The sequence below is a fragment of the Carex rostrata genome, chromosome 30 (assembly GCF_964058835.1).
Source record: "Carex rostrata chromosome 30, lpCarRost1.2, whole genome shotgun sequence".
Lineage (NCBI taxonomy): Eukaryota > Viridiplantae > Streptophyta > Magnoliopsida > Poales > Cyperaceae > Carex > Carex rostrata.
Window position 1 is genome coordinate 3544824 of NC_135947.1, and position 16657 is coordinate 3561480.

General features: G+C 34.6%; 3 protein-coding genes and 1 long non-coding RNA gene across 4 annotated transcripts; 1 reads left to right on the plus strand and 3 right to left on the minus strand.

Moving 5' to 3' along the window:
• Positions 1-276: 276 nt before the first annotated feature.
• On the minus strand, positions 277-799 carry LOC144546879 (uncharacterized). The gene is made up of 2 exons (XR_013508895.1): positions 658-799; positions 277-557 (listed from the first exon to the last, which is right to left on the minus strand). It is a non-coding gene; the product is annotated as an uncharacterized LOC144546879 (long non-coding RNA).
• A 5674-nt stretch (positions 800-6473) lies between these two features.
• LOC144546634 (peroxidase 36-like) lies at positions 6474-6998 on the minus strand. The gene is made up of 2 exons (XM_078295175.1): positions 6867-6998; positions 6474-6722 (listed from the first exon to the last, which is right to left on the minus strand). Exons 1-2 carry the CDS (start codon positions 6996-6998, stop codon positions 6474-6476), a joined length of 381 nt encoding a protein of 126 aa, XP_078151301.1.
• A 2063-nt stretch (positions 6999-9061) lies between these two features.
• On the minus strand, positions 9062-11732 carry PDF1B (peptide deformylase 1B). The gene is made up of 6 exons (XM_078295620.1): positions 11433-11732; positions 11214-11352; positions 10846-11038; positions 10204-10314; positions 10028-10090; positions 9062-9281 (listed from the first exon to the last, which is right to left on the minus strand). Exons 1-6 carry the CDS (start codon positions 11641-11643, stop codon positions 9180-9182), a joined length of 819 nt encoding a protein of 272 aa, XP_078151746.1. The 5' UTR covers positions 11644-11732; the 3' UTR covers positions 9062-9179.
• Positions 11733-13690: 1958 nt separating this feature from the next.
• LOC144546584 (uncharacterized) lies at positions 13691-16424 on the plus strand. Its single transcript, XM_078295116.1, has 3 exons — positions 13691-14062; positions 14428-14482; positions 15871-16424. The coding sequence occupies exons 1-3, from the start codon at positions 13765-13767 to the stop codon at positions 16040-16042; spliced, it is 525 nt and encodes a 174-aa protein (XP_078151242.1). The 5' UTR covers positions 13691-13764; the 3' UTR covers positions 16043-16424.
• Positions 16425-16657: the final 233 nt, after the last annotated feature.

The following is a 16657-nucleotide window of genomic DNA, read 5'->3' on the forward strand; positions in this document are numbered from 1 at the left end:
AAAACAACCCTAGCTGTATTATTTTTTAAACATCAATCAAAATTGTCCCAGTTTTGATAAACAGTGTTGTTCCACAGAATTTGCAATGAAAAATTGTATTGTAAAAGACTATATCAGCAAGCATATAAGACATGCTCAAATAGCAAAGCACATAAAACATAAGGGTTAAAACATCATTGGTACCCAAAACAGTAAGCATATCAGTTTTACATTCAAAACCACAACCATGTAAAACAAATATTTAAAAACATCAAGCACATCAGCATGCATACCATATTGACAATAAAGCTTAGTGTAAAACAGCAACATGCATCATACCGCTTAATTTACATAACAGCAACAACTCGCATGAGGTCTACAATAGCAGCAAGCAGAAAACAATATTCAAAACAGTACTGTACCAAACAACATAGAAAGTTGACCCAACAAAAGCAACAATATTGTAACAAAACAGCCCTGATACATCTAAATTCACTATCAAATTCACCATCATTTTGATGATCGTGCAATACAGTGGCCTGTGCTTGACCCTTGATGTCAATACCATCCTTTATCCTCTAGCAAGAGAAAAAAAAATAAGAACATATCAATTCAATAATCCAAAACAGTAATATGCACTGCATGGCAAATAATAAGATAAGAATGACTAAAATTTACCTTTGGACATGCTTGCATGTTCACATCTTCTTGGCAGCTTTTACTTCAGCCAGAGGCTTCAATCGTTTTGATTTTCTTTTGCCCTTCCATTATGAGACCAACGGATCATGAAATGTAAGAGAATCATTGATATTCTCTTGAGCTCTTGGATTTTGCTTAGTATAAGGTTTCTCCTCAGCAATTTCTTCATTGATTTTTGTTAACCTCTCATCAAGCTCATCCAATATTGTTCAAGCCATTTCATATGCTGCACGAGACTTAGATCCCTTATTCACAATTCTATCCATTCGCTTCGTTAGGGCCTTCGCTGCAAGGTGCTGTAACACCACGTAATGGAAGTACTATATTAAGGTACGATGAAAATAATTTAGATATCTTTCTTCTTTTCTTAATTAAATAGCTTAGTTAATAAGAATGTAAAATAGGCACCTTGAATAGAATTGGTGTAGTCTGGAAAATTCAGCAGGATTAGAATAATAATTGATGCAAATATTTCGCAATGCTACATACTACGTAGTAAATATTGTCTTTTCTGACACAACGTTTCGTTAAAATTTATCATGCTCATTAGAACATAGCACTATTAAGGATAAATAATAATATATATAAACAATGTCAAATATGTTAACATAATGATTCGGCAGCCCAAGAATTTGAAGCGTGGGTTTCAGATTATTATAATATCTCTCCATAAACCACTTCCCAAAAATAATTAATTGGCAATGGACGCCTCAGATTCTTAAGTTATAATTATACACTGTTAATATATAATAAAACCCTAATCAGGAACTCTATGGCCGCCAGTTTCTTCACAGAAGCTATAAACAAGACAAAAGAGATCTCTATATATTTTTTTTTATTCCTCTTTCCTTCATAACTTCCACAAGAGACCCAAGCTGTTCAAATCAAGGTATTTTCAATCTTTTATTTAGTGCTTAGTACGTAGATTCAATAGTTTCGTATAATTGTTTATGTAATAAAGTTTTCTCAAACTATATAGTTTCTAATATCCTCTAAGAAGATGTTGTCTTGTCGTGTATTATAATTTTTTTTATTACCTTTAAGAACTTCTTAATTATTCGATATTAGTGATATAGTTGATCCCAATTAAATTATTTTGTAGATTTAAGTTTTATCTATCTGAAAATTATTTATTTGATAAAATCTCTAGATCATGGAATCAGTAATGGTTTCGATTGTCAGAAAATTATGGAATTTCATAAATCATGTTGTTAAACAATAATCAAATATTTCTTAGACTTTTATTTTGTCTGATTATCATTCTTTCGGAATCAGAAAGAAGAGGTTATTTCATACTATCTATATATATATATATATGTCATCGTTTATGTAGTTTTGATATGGGGTTATTTTAATTAAATGGATTTATACTGTGAAGTTGGATAACAGGGATTATTAACTGATTTATACTTATACTTTTGAGTAACATCAATTATTTTAATAAATGGTAATTTTTCACCGATAACCCTAGGAATTTATTCACCGATAACCCTAAAGTAATTTTTATTGCAAAATGGTCCCTTCTAAAAACTTATAAATAAATTAATCTTATTACTGATGAAAACAGATATAGGTATTTCTGTTTGGTATCTAACGAATGATATTTAGACAAAAATATACAATTTCATTATTTGTCAGATCGTATAGTAAAAATATATATATTTCTGTTTAAATATTATGAATAATATACGGATCTGATGCTTAACAAAAATTAGTTTAGCAATAGACTGGTTAAAATAGAAACATGTACAAATATTAATTTAGAAACCGTGTTATATGGTCTAGGTCCGAATCCTGAAGTAAGAAGTAACGTAGAGGCAGGAGTGAACTATCCCACGACAACAGGTACGGGTTTTCTGGACATTGTCAAATTGTTACTTATCGTTTTGTTTGCATTTATTTATTTATAGAATTATGCATGTTGAATCGAACGATCCTTTTTGCTTTGTTTAGAATACTAGGATTTGATTATTCGTTTGATCAACGGATTTATAGGACGTGATGTGTTGAGTATGACTCGTATGTGATTAATGAAACAAATATGAAATGTAATGGATAAATTAAACGAAAGGAGCCAATATGCGTTGAACGCATGTTGGAATGTATACATTGGGTCTGGTGTTCGACTGGACCCCTCATTAACGTGGCGTTAGTTTGACTTTCCGTCACGGGTCAATATCTTGCGGCGGTTCGAGTCCCCGTTGAGTGAGACAGTTGAACTAGTGGTGGTTCGAGTCCCCCTAGTGAGACGCCAATAGCTAGGGTGGTTCGAGTCCCCTTGGTGAGGCAAAGAAGATCTAGCGGTGGTTCGAGTCCCCGGCTAGTGGCACGGCTAAGATCTAGTGGGGTTTGAGTCCCCCTAGTGAGGCAATTAAAAACATGAAAGATAACTAAAGAAATGTATTTGTGCTTGTGTGTGTGAGAGTTTTTTTAAATATGAATTAGTAAGATTACATGTGAGGATACAAATTTTAATATCTAGTTTGTATTAATAAGTTAATTTGATAAATTCCGGGACTGGAACTAAATCCCGTACTGAGAGACTGTTCGATCTCTCACCCGTTTCCACTTTTACGTGGGTTCCAGAAAATGATGAGGTCGACATGGAGCACAAATAGGAGGAACGTGGATCTGGAGATCAATGAGCAGATGGCTCAAGTATCTTTTCATTTTCTTTTTAGTTAAACTTTAATTTTCTCTTTAAAAGTGGATACATTGACTGACATGACAATTATCGGTTTGTTTGTCATGTTTGTCTTGATCTCATGTTGAATGTGTGTAATCTACTCAAACTATTTGTGATGTTAGAAGACTCATTTGATTATTAAATAATGCATGAGTATTTATTATTGATAATGTATGTGATGTGCACACGCCTTACGTACAAATACGTGGCGAGTTGTCTCGGGGTGTGACAGGTGCTCTCTAGTTTGCGCAGCTCCAACATTCTGATCCATTAACAACTCAATATATGCTTTGTCCTCCATGGAAATCTTATTGTGGGATTTTAGGTATCGCTTTTTGATGTAGTGCTTTTAATTAACGGATGGTTATGGTTCTTGTGCAGGCTCGTTATCCTCCAAATTCCGTCCCGCAGCCTAACCTGCTACGATGACTTGCAACGACACATCTCCATTGATGTTATCTTTTATGGTGTCTTTTCAATTGACACCCCAACAATCTTGATATTATGTTTGTATTCCAATTGTTGTTTTTGCTTTTTATTAAACCCTTGTTTGGAACATACCAATCTTATTGAAGTCACTACTCCTTTTGCATTCTTGTAGAATGTCTGCATACGAATACTAAATCCGGTTATGTATCCGCACGTGTTGTAAAAATCATAGGCGGCTTTTTGACTCGAGAACTCCATCCTTTCGTATAGCTAAAATTTTTTCTCTTATTTCATCTATCACCAAATCTTTCATTTCATCTACTTTCAAAACATTCATTCCGTCTACCGCCGTATCATCCATTTATCTACAAAGAAGTAGACAATGTACTGATTGGTAAATTTATATGCACAGATTGGCATGTTTTATTGTTTGAACATAACCATTTTGTATATAAATTAAGCAATTGAACATAACCATTTTGTATATAAATCAAGCAAAAAGGGTTCCAACTTAGCACAATAGCATGGTTTTTTTGCTGTTAATTGAACTATTTTGTGCCACTAATTGAAATTATCCCAAATCAGCATCAACAAATACTGACAAAACACTAACATCTTGTAAAAAAAACGTCAAAACAACGGTTAAATTATAAGCGTACTCGATACGTTGTATAAAATCGAACCGTGAGAAATATAATTGTTTAGAACAATTATATATATATTTGATTTAGATTTTAAATATTAATTATGATTTTGAATTTTGAACTAACAACCATTAGCAAATTAAAACCTTAATTAAAAATTAAAATCCAAAAATCAAAATATAAATCAAATAAAGTTTCGGCCATATATTGTGCAAAAACTCAATTTTGCTTTGTCATGGCCAAACTGCCATTAAATGACATATTTTGTAAATAAGCATATGTTGAGGGGTATTTCGGTCATTGACGAACCTCCTCAAAATGCCTATAAATAAGAGGGTAGGGGTAGAGAGAAAGTTACCAATTCACTTCGTATCGTATTGTCAAATCGATTCAAGTTTCTATTTTTATCTCTTTCTCAGTTATGGTTGTTATGGGATTCGGAAATAATATATTTGCGAAAGTCGCGGTATTTCTGTTTTCGCTTATTAGTGAATCAGAATAACTACGGGTCGTAATTATTATTATTCTGTCCTTTTCTTGGTGAATAATATTTTTGCAGAATTCCGCGGTTTACGATATTTCTGGCAAAAGAAATAAACTGCTCTCCGGTTAGTCTTCGTGGATAACCGATACAGGTATCATACATTTGATACTCCGAGGCAACCATTCCTGACCGTTTTTCTCGCTCGGTCTGCATTCCAATTGAAATTTGGAAACGAGATATAATATGTTATATTAATCTATTTAAATTGGTAAATAGATTTAATGTTTTAGAAATCAATTAAGAAGTAGATCTGTAAAAGAATTAAAAGAGGTTTTGATGTCAAAGGAATACGGAAGGTGGACCGTCTTGGAATGTTTCCTGGCATACCCCGTTTAATTCTTGGCTTAAATTAGATGTAAAATTTTTGTTTTACGGTTTTTCCGCATCTTAAGCACATTAATGAATTTGAACTGTCAAAACCCAACATCTCAATGGCGATGGACCGAGTCTGGCATTTTCACTACCTCTTCGGCCTATTGTTCCTTCTGTCCTTGCATCAGAAGGGAGTTATATGTTCATACTATAAGTCCCTTTGGAAAATTAAGATTCTGATAAAGGTCAAGATTTTTATTTGACTTACCCTAGACAACAAAATTCTGACGCAAGAAGTGCTCAACTCACGGGGGTGCCACGTAAATTTGGGATGTCACCTATGCCTGAACAACATAGAGGAGACAAGGATGTCACCTATGCTTTGGGAGTGTCGGTTTGCATTCGAGTTATGGCAGGGCTTGTACGCTCACTTCAACTTCAGTGTCGTGCAAGGAGCCACAAATGTTGTACAAATGTGGGACATGTCCGGGAGAACGCTCTCAACAAATGACAGAGCTCGTTGGGATGTGCTATGGGTAGCAGGGGTATGGGCACTGTGAAGAGAGCAGAATACAGTGTTAGTTAGGGGTGTGTTCATGAGTTCGATCCAAACCAAATTAAAATAAATAAACAAACGTTTTATTTGGTTTTTAAAAATCAAACTGAACCGAAATAAAATAGAATAAGAATTGTCTCAAACACACCAAAGTAAATTTTGGCATGTTCAATTGAACCAAAATAGGGCATTAAGTATTAACCATAAAAATAAACATTGTTTTGTTAATTTTTTTTAGTTTTTTTAAAGATGGAACACAACTTTTATTTGGTTCGGTTTAACCCGTTTAAACTGAACCAAACAATATACATTATGTCGTAACACCAAACTGGATCCGCAAGCAGTTAATTAGCCTTGAAGTGAAACAAATGAAGGAACAAGATAAAGATTGAGTCAATAACACCATTCAACTTAATTTTCACCCGGATACATAATTGAAAATGAATTATGAAAAAGTTAAATGAAATTTATCTTACACTTTATAAATATCACACAATAAATCAGCCAAATCAGGAATATTAAATTGAATAAAAAACATTGATACATGCAAGAATTAATTAAATAAAGAACAAAAGAAAGAAATCACGCATGCACACGTTGGTAATGGAAAGAGCTGAACACGCATTAGTAATTCACAGCGCGACATGACTTCCTGAACTCACCCTTCGTGCCAGGGAGCATCGGAATGTTGCCCATTTTCACCATTGATTCCGCAAACTTTGCCTCAAAGTGCTGAGGTGTAGTCTGAAAGTTGTTCACAAGGTTCAAGGTCTCACCGCTTGTCAAGAGGCTCCAGTCCGAGAAGAAAAGTCCTTTGAGATCAGCAACATTTTGGTAGTACTGGTTGTCCAACTTGCTCTGTGTGACAAAATCCTGAGGGACAACATCATCCACAGGTGCATTTTATGGACACTTAGTTCTCAGTAAATATCCAAAGTCTTGATTCATTGTGGAGTTGATTGTGGGGTAGAGGCGCCCTGTGAAGGATGATCAGTGAGAGTTGCCGATTGAGTGTGCCCCAGAAAGTGCAACCACATTGTCTGCATTGAGCCCCTGGGCTGCAAAGAGGGCCTTCATTCTATACGGTGAGATTGTGGAAAGGAGTGGGAAGCGCCTTGAGAACCTCATCTGCGGCGGAGATCCTTCCATCGAGCGTTTCAGAAGGAATTTCGTAGGAGATCTTTCCAAGAAAATAAGATGCATCACGTGCTGCAAATTAAGGCGATATATAATATCTGCACAGGAAACGACACCAGGACAGACGTGCTCAACAGCTGATTTCGCCTCGTCAATCACTTCAAAGCCATGGAGACTAGAATTGTTCGGGGGCGCCAATTTCTTAGGGTTTGGATTTAGTGAGGATTGATCAAGTAAGACGGAAGCATCACAACCCAATGTACCGAAGAAAAAGAAATATGTTACTGGCAGTCCCTAGTCCTACTGATGGATGACAGTATATAGTAACATATTGATAAGTAATTTAGTGTAAAAAAGTGCAGGGAAATCACTTTAATAAAGTTTATGATGCCTTCTGTTATATATATGCGGATCATATTTCTCTAATTAAGAATGCTACTAATTACCAACCAGAAGAATGTTTAATTTATCCTAATATTATATAAATGATAAAAAAAATCAAATGCTTGTTTGTATGACACTTCTTCACTAGCGATAGAATTTATGAGCTAGTGACAAAATTATTATTGTTCCAAAATTTAACCTCAAGCTCAAGCACAAAATGCTGCGACATAATTATGGACTGCATTACGAAAGAGATATATATTTGTTAGGAAATATTCCTGACACAGTTAGTACTTTTTCAGGGGAGAGATGATGCTGGTTTCTGAGGAATAGGAGGAGAAATACAGTGGTTATAGTTTGAATATAATGTGATAAATCTAACAAATAGTGATCTGATAAATGTAATAGTGTGACAGCTTAATTATAGGCTGTTTGTTTTGGTGTGTTGATTAGTTAGTATGTGTAGGGAATGTTTTGTCATATCTTGTATGGGAAGCTGATGTATTATCTTCTTAGCAGAATGATGGTAAAAAAATAGTTTTAATTTGTTTTGTAACTTAAGTTTTATGTTAATGAAATGGGGCGTATTTAGAAAAAAAAAAAAAATACATTGAGGATATCTCTTATTAAGCAAGGTGGTTGTTACGAAAGATATATAAATAGTTGTCAAGATACGTACCCTAACAAAGCAGTCATGGAAGAACATTCTGATGAGGCCGGCGCCGAGGCCAGGTTCGTGTGAGACATACTTGTAGACTATGCTTTTGACAATTTCTTCTGGTTGAGGGCAAGTATTTGTACACCTGTAGTACCCTATTTCGAGAGATTTGGTCGACATTGCCCCAAAAAGGAGAATACATGAGAGGAAAATTTGAATTTTAAATGTATTTTTTGCACCCATTTTGTAATAAATATGTACTGCAAACTGTAGTGAGAGCGAGAGAGCAAGGGAGACAGACAAAGAGCTTCAAATTTGAGCTTTTGTTGGTGTATTGAAATTGATTTTCAAGGCCGCCTATTATATAGCAGTGTTTGTAGACCAAGTTATACCCAAAAAAAAAAAAAAAAATGAAAGAAAAAAGATAAAATAAGAAAAAATTATTCAGCGCTTTAGTCTCTTTCGTCATGGATATTTTAATTTCCGATTTTGATAGTGGTATCACGTTCTTTTTAAGTACTAGTTCTAACATATTTATCAACTTTATAACATTTTTATAGGGCTGTGGCTAATTTGCTGCCGGCAGCATTTCTGCCGGCGGTGCTGCCACTGTTTTTTCTATTTTTTGATGTTTAAACGACAAATCTAAACCGTTAGATGTTTAATCTATATTATAATCTACTTGGAGACCAAATTTTACATTTTTTGGAATTTTTTTACTATATATTAAGCTGGTTTGAAAACCGCTGATTTCAATGCTGCAGAAATTTACTGAAATCAGCAGTTTTCAAACTAGCTTAATATATAGTAAAAAAATTCCAAAAAATGTAAAATTTGGTCTCCAAGTAGATTATAATATAGATTAAACATCTAACGGTTTGGATTTGTTGTTTGGACATCACACGGCTAAATATAGCCCCGGCAGCACCTCTGCCGAAATGCTGCCAGCAGCAATTTAGACAGACCCTTTTTATAGATAACTTATATTTATTGCATCATTATTAATTTTGTATCTGTGCTATACAGGCGGTCATTGAGAAATTATCACCTAGTATAATATTTCAATCAATTACATAATCTTAATTAATTTGGTATACAATATTAAGAAAAAACAAAAAAAAACTAACAAAAAAATTATTTAGACTGCAAGATTATACTCGGGGAAAGCCTGCAACCTCTCTTGTACCTAAATAGCTATCAATACTTTCAGGCCTTTGTTTTCCTGTCCTCTGCTCGTACTTCTCTTCCAGGATCTATTGTCAACAAAACACAAGGATTAAAAATATAATAATAATTGATATATTTAAAATAGAATTAATAGTGTGAAATTAATCTGTAAAAGAAATGGAACTGTTCATTATAGGAATACTTTAATTTCCTCATTACCGGTAGGCATGACAATGACTGAGTTGATTGACCCCACATGATTATTTATATTCTGAATGTTATACAACACAATCCTAATTTTATTATTTTAGAAATTGACACAATAATCCTAGCTCTGTTATAAGTTGCAATTTGTGTTTCTAAAACATTTAGGTATTTTAATAGGAATACTTCAGATGGCCATTTGTGTTCCTCCAAATCTTAATAACAAGCTTTGATAGAAATAATGACCATTTGTGCTTTTACAACCTTCAAGTGATTTTAATAGAACTATTCAAATGCCTCTAGTTTGTGTGACTCCAATTTGAAAAATGCAAAAACTAAAAATTCAAGCTGTTAGAGGCTCCAGCATTTTAGTTTTGCGAGTCAGGTACAAAATTAGAAGTGATCTGTATCACTTTCTCTCTGTATAGAAATAATTGCAACACTTAAACTTTGTTTTGATGGGAAGTGCTGCATGTAGCAGTTGACAGTTTATTTTGTTATTTCATTTTGAAATATCAATTTAAACTGATGAAAGTGGGGCATAATAGAGGCACCAGAAAAGGAGGCACAGAACCCTCCACCTTATTTTTCTTTTAATTAATTTTCTCTAAAAATATGATGCTCTGACCTTAAGATCTGACCGAATTGTTTCAAGTACATCAGTAGTCATTCTATCAAAGAACAAAATGCCCTGAAATTGCAATTGACACCAAAAGTTAATAGAAGTTTAAGGAAAAGAAATAAAAACTCAAAGATTGATATATGATTTTATCATTGAACTGATAGCAAAGTAAGAAGATAGACCTTTAAATGATCAAATTCATGTTGGAAAACTCGAGCAGATAGACCCGACAAATTAATCTTGAATTTTGCCCCAGTCACATCTCTTGCATCTACTTTTATTGTAGCTGGTCTCTGCAATGTTGTTACTTTGTTTTAGCAACAAATGAAAAGAATCTAAAATAAACTTCAAAAAGGAAAAGAACTGCCTCTGGTCAAACAAATACAAAGATATTTTTCGTGCTATGTTTGAACTTCTTTTTGAAGATTTGATTTGTTATTAAATAGTCGGTGAAAAACAAGTTAAAGTGCCAACAGAGGCTTTGCAAATTAAACCCATGTTAGATATATAATATGAGCAAACAATCACAACAACAAATACAAATGCCACTTCTTAGAAATCCAACCAGATTGCTTAATTGGTTCAAATAAAGTTGGAACCAACATCCTACTGCACAAAACTTAGTTTCAGTTCAACTGGGGTCAGAAAAAAGAGAACTGATTCTAGTCGCAGAAGTATTGTCAGTATTTCATTGATTATACTTGCTCATAACACTGTCTTAACTATATTGAGTGCCACATGCAAATAACTGAAAAAATGCAAGGCGTTAGATAAAAAGCTGAAAAATAACAGGTAATATTTATAAATGAAGTTGTACTTCTCACCTCTACATCAGCAAAAATGCCGGGAAACGAAAGGCAACCTTCGTTGAACATTGTGGTTCTATCAGAAGCTTTATAAATGACCGGGTTGACGAGCACTATTTCTTCTCCTTCACCTGGTTCGCCAGACGAATTAAAAACCATTAGCTGTACATTAACCCCGACTTGAGGAGCTGCTAAACCTACCCCATCAGTCCTGAATTTATAATTAGCATATAAATTACATATAAAAAACAATTAATTTCTTTCATCAAAGAAGAATGCTGTCTACTTGGTCCATTGCATCTCAATCTAAATTGAATTTGGCGAAATTCTATTTTAGTAATAGAATCTCCACAGAAGATGACTCTAGAAGAAAGAGAACTACTCACTTGTACATTATATCAAACATCTCTTGAACAAGCTTCTTAAGATTATCATCAAAAGTCTTAATGCGTTTGTTCTTGGCTCTTAAAATCGGATCAGGATATTCCACTATCTTCAATGGCGACTCAAACCTTAAATCTTCCTCTACAAAACAATCCCCAGAAAATGTCAGAATTTAATCTAGAACCTTATGGAGTCCAAGAATTAGCGAAAAGGAGCTTTACCAGAAGCAAATTCAGTCTCTTTAAGAGAAAAAGGAAGGTCGCCGCGGCGGGCACGAGTGGAGAGGGACACAGAAGAGGAGGCGAGGGATAGGCTTTCGCGAGAAGAGAAGCGTCTAGAATTGAGAGAGATTGACGAGATGGAACGGCGAGAGAGGCGAGGAAGGAGCGAGGAAAGGCAAGCGCTTGAGGCTTGGTGAAGCCTCCCAGCCATTGTTTCTTTGCTGCTGCTCTGTGTACTGTGGCAAAAGCTAAGCCTGTAGCCGGTAATAATGGTTTCGGATCCTCGTGGAGAGATCCAGACGGTCCATTTCCTGAATCGAACGGTCCGTGCTGATATCACTGCAGAGCAGTCCGAACTCCCATCTCCAAAAATTTAGAATTCATAATACCTAAGGTAACTGAATATTTTCTTTCAGATCAGAACCGTCCGATCGGAAGACCACGAATATTAAAGTGAGATCATGCATTCCACCTCGGACCGGATTCTGATCGGACGGTCAAAATATCAATAGAAATATTCTGTTACCTAGGAGAAAATGGATTGAATAAATTGGGTTTTATATTTCACCCGCTTAAAATGGGCTCTGCTTTACCCAGTATAAATCTGAATTAATTACTTTGGGCTCTACTTTACGGTCTCGGGCCCGGTTTTTCATTTCACTACGACTGCTACTTTTGGAGACTCCACATAATTGGCATTTCTCTCTTCCAACAATCTCGTCCCATTCCCTAGGGAAGTCGTATCCCCTCAGGTTACTTGACTGAGTAGAATTGAATCGGACGGTCTGAAAATGAATTGGCACTCATCTCATCCCGAATTCCGATCGGATGAGAGTAAATCTGAGCCGTCCATTTCAATTGTGTTGAGTCAGGTACCTGGGAGGATACGGATCCTTCCCTAGGCAGCTTGGATATCAAAAAAAAAAAAAAAAAAATCTCGTCCCATTTCGGATCCTGTGTGTCATATACGACATATTTAAAGTGTATTTTTTTTTTTTTTAACTTGTTTTAGGAATTTCCATTGAGAGTTGGGAACCACGGTAACAAGAGCGGAACTAGAATATTTAGTCAGTGAGGTTGAAACTTAAATAAAATAATTATTAATTTGTGCTTAGTGAAATTTGAACTTAAATTTTTTTAAGCAAAAAAGAAAGTCTTAATCATTAGACTACAAAAACACATCTATTATTTTATGAAGATGGCACACTATATAAAATTTTTAATAAAATAAAAATTCAATTAAATTTCAACCTATGTGATTGAAAATTTCAAAATCATGGGTGATTTAGCACTTTTCGGGCTAAGTGTAGATCCGTTCATGCACGGTAACAAGATTTGTGATACTTAGCAAATAATTTGGATTTCCTTTTTAAATAAATAAATAAATAATTTTCGGATTATGCATGTATATATCTTGATTAAAATTTAAACCCCACAAATCATTTCTGAAATCGATATCATAGTTTCAAATGGAAACTAAGCAGTAATTGGAAGGCACACGAATACTATGTTCATATTAGCCTTAGTAAATCTAATAAGTTACTTTATCAACATGCCGACTTAATTTTTTGGGGGCAATTTCATGTATATCCCTCAAAAGTTTCAATATTACGTATATATCCCTTTAAAATCAGTAATTACATATGTATCCTTGAAAATCATATAAACTCACGTATTTGTCCAATCTAACTCTATAACATAATAAATATCTCCAAAAATAATTAAATAATATTTTTTAAACTTAAAAAAATTATTTTAAGAATTAATAATATGTTAACTATTATACCCTTCGTTTTTGTCTTTTTAGTCCGTCTAAGTTCTCTTCTCTCTAAAGCGTCAAACCTCCTGCCTCTCTCTCCAAGCGAAGATGGAAAATTAAAGCAACTAGGGGCGGCAAAAATATGTGAGAGGGGAGGCGACTAGGGAAAAATATGTGATTTGGCGCGTTTGGAGAGAGAGACGGAAGAAGTTTGGCGCCTTACAGAGAAGAGAACTCAGGCGGACTAAAGAGACTGAAGAACATAATAGTCAACATATTATTAATTAATATTGTAAAATAAATTTTAAAGTTTTAAAAAATATTATTTAATTATTTTTGGAGATATTTGATGTGTTAAAGAGTTAGATTAGATAAATATGTGAGTTTGTATGATTTTCGAGGATAAATATGTAATTATTGATTTTGGAGGGATTAGTACGTAATATTGAAACTTTTGAGGATATACATGAAATTCCCCCAATTTTTTGAGGCTTCGATAAAACAAAAAGATCCGATCAACACTTGCCGATAAAATAGGAAGGGACAAAGGTTAAATTATTATCAAAGTAAAAAATGCTCAGGCTTGCTCTAAAACGATCTCTTCGCCTCTGCCCCGCCGCCTCTCCGGCGCCGCCAGCGACGGTGGTGAATAGGGGTTATCACGAGCGGGTCGTGGATCACTACAACAACCCGAGAAATGTCGGATCCTTCGATAAGGAGGATCCTGATGTGGGAACAGGTCTGGTCGGCGCCCCCGCTTGTGGCGACGTGATGAAACTTCAGATAAAGGTCGATGAGGATACGGGTAAGATCGTGGATGCGTGCTTCAAGACTTTCGGGTGTGGATCTGCTATTGCCTCTTCATCAGTCGGTATGTTGGTCTAGAAACTTCCGGTTTTCCATGGAAAAATTGATTTGTAATATTCTGAGTTTCAGGTCAAGTTCTTGGATATATTGAGCTAAATACAAAATAATTATGTTTTCATGTAAGGTGATGTTATGGGTCACAATTTGTAAAAGAAAATCAAGTTAAATATAGTTGAATTTACGTTTATGTTATAACTTATAACAACATCTCTATTTGTCTGTTCAATTTGTTGATAGCCTGACAGAATGGTTTTTATTTAATTGGTTCACATCTCATATTTCATTTTCATTGTGCAAGGTTCTGAAATTGTATCTTTAGTTGCTCCTTGATCTTGTACTTAATTCTGTTTATCATTTTTCAATTTGCAGCAACTGAATGGGTTAAGGGAAAGCAAACGGAAGAAGTTGTAACCATCAAGAATACGTGAGTCACTACTTTTCCTCTTTACACTTGATGCAATTACTTGTTACTGTTCCTACTTTCTGTTACATTTCTTATGTATTCGACTATGAAGTTATGGTACAATTGGGTTTGAAAGTTTATTTTGGGGTAATTTCCTCATAAAGCTTTGCCTATGCTTTGGATTGATCCTCTATTAGGCCAGTTATTTTTCCCCAATCAGGTCACTCCATCACTCTTATCACAAAAATAAAAAATAAATGAAATTCGAGAGTAGACATTTCTGTGCATTCTTCTTCTTCTTCTTCTTCTTCTTCTTCTTCCGTACCTCTATTCTTTGTAAGAGACACAATCTTGTATGGCAATTGTGCATTTTTTTTATGACTGAAATAGAAGAGTGATCTGTGAAGTGAGGAGAGAGAAATACAGCAGAATGATCATTTTATTTGTTTGTTGGATAGAAGGGTAAACAGTGACCTGATGGGGATAACATGACCAAATTGTGACCTGAGGTGTAGTCTAATGACCCCTCAAAAATGTTGCGCCCTTTGATAGGATTTCTTTGATTGATTTTGATGGAATAGTGAATTTCATTGATTCTGGTAATTTGACGCTGTTGCTTTTTTATTTTAGTTGATTTATCATAGTTTTAAGTGGGGATAACTTTTTGCTTCCAACCAAACAAAAAAAAAGAACGAGTTAAAAGTGAATTACCAAACAACTGTAGTATTTGTCTTTCTGGGGCCATCTGATGGTACCTTTTGGTACCAGCCCCCTAAACTAAAACAAAATAAACATAAGACCCTTGCTGAAAGAAATGTCCATCAATTTCTATTTACATTGGCACAACTTGGATTGGTTAGGAGATGGTTTGTTGTGACAATTAGGGTTTAGTAGCTCTGATTTCCATGCTATTATATACTGGTTTTCACTTAAAACCAATTGGAATTGTTTAATTTTCTTATATTATTATTATTATTATTATTTTTTTTTTTTTAAATGAGGCTTCGTACTGGAATCAGGGGGCTCTCATTTTGCTTTAGAAGCCTAATTCATGTTTCTTTTCTTCTTGACATGGTTTTTAAATTACATTGCATCATTGTTCTTAAGTAATCAAGTTTAATCTAGCTCTTATTTTATTCACTAGAAAGTCGTAGTCTCCCTTTGAGTATATTTGTAGCATTTATAGACCCAGCCATCATTTATTTGTCAAACTATGACATTAAACATAGTTTTTTGTGGAATGTGACATCTTTTATTTGAAAATATCTTGGACATGACTTTATCCACAAGCATGTTATCAGTTTAGCAAGTTTTACTTTCATTTTGATGAATAATGGCTGTATCGGCTATTTGGGTCCATAGTATTATGAACTGTTAATTTATCGTCCTTTCCAATTCTAATTTTGTAGAGAAATTGCAAAGCACCTTTCGCTTCCACCAGTGAAGCTCCACTGTAGCATGCTAGCGGAGGATGCGATAAAGGCTGCTGTGAAGGACTATGAATCAAAGAAGAAGGCCAATGGGGTCCGTAATGGGAATGCTGATGTCAGCTCTCAAGAGGGCATGACCCGGACTACTTGAGCCTTGCCTGATATGGTTGCGTGTACTTGAGCCTTGCCTAATGGGAACGCTGATGTCAGCTCTCAAGAGGGCATGACCCGAACTCTAAGATGTCAGCTCTCAAGAGCGTACCTGTTTTTCGTGTTTAATATGTAAATATGGTTGCATGTACTTGAGCCTTGCCTGATATAAGAGGCATGTGTTAAGTTACGTGGTGGTGTGGAATTTGTATCGTATTGTAGAAGCTGGATTTACTGTTATATGTTATACAATAAAGGAAGATAGAAGCAATCTCTCTCTAAATGGCATCAAGTATACTTCTTGAATTGAACAATATCAATTTGAAAAGGCTTTAGATGTTCCATGTGGAAAGGATTGTTATAACTAAAGTACTTTTGTTTTATTTGAACTGGCAAGGTTGAATTGCATATATACAACTGTTAGAAGAGTTCGTCTTTGGTAGTTGAGAAAAAGTGAACAAAAAAAAAAAAAAAAAATCTGAAAAGAGAGTTTCAATCCAAGATATGTATATTTTTAGTGAGGCCATGGTAATATCCATATTACAGGTCGACCCGTGCTATGGATTCATATTTTAATTTTTAAAGTTTAAATAGTGAATCTGAACTGTTAAATATG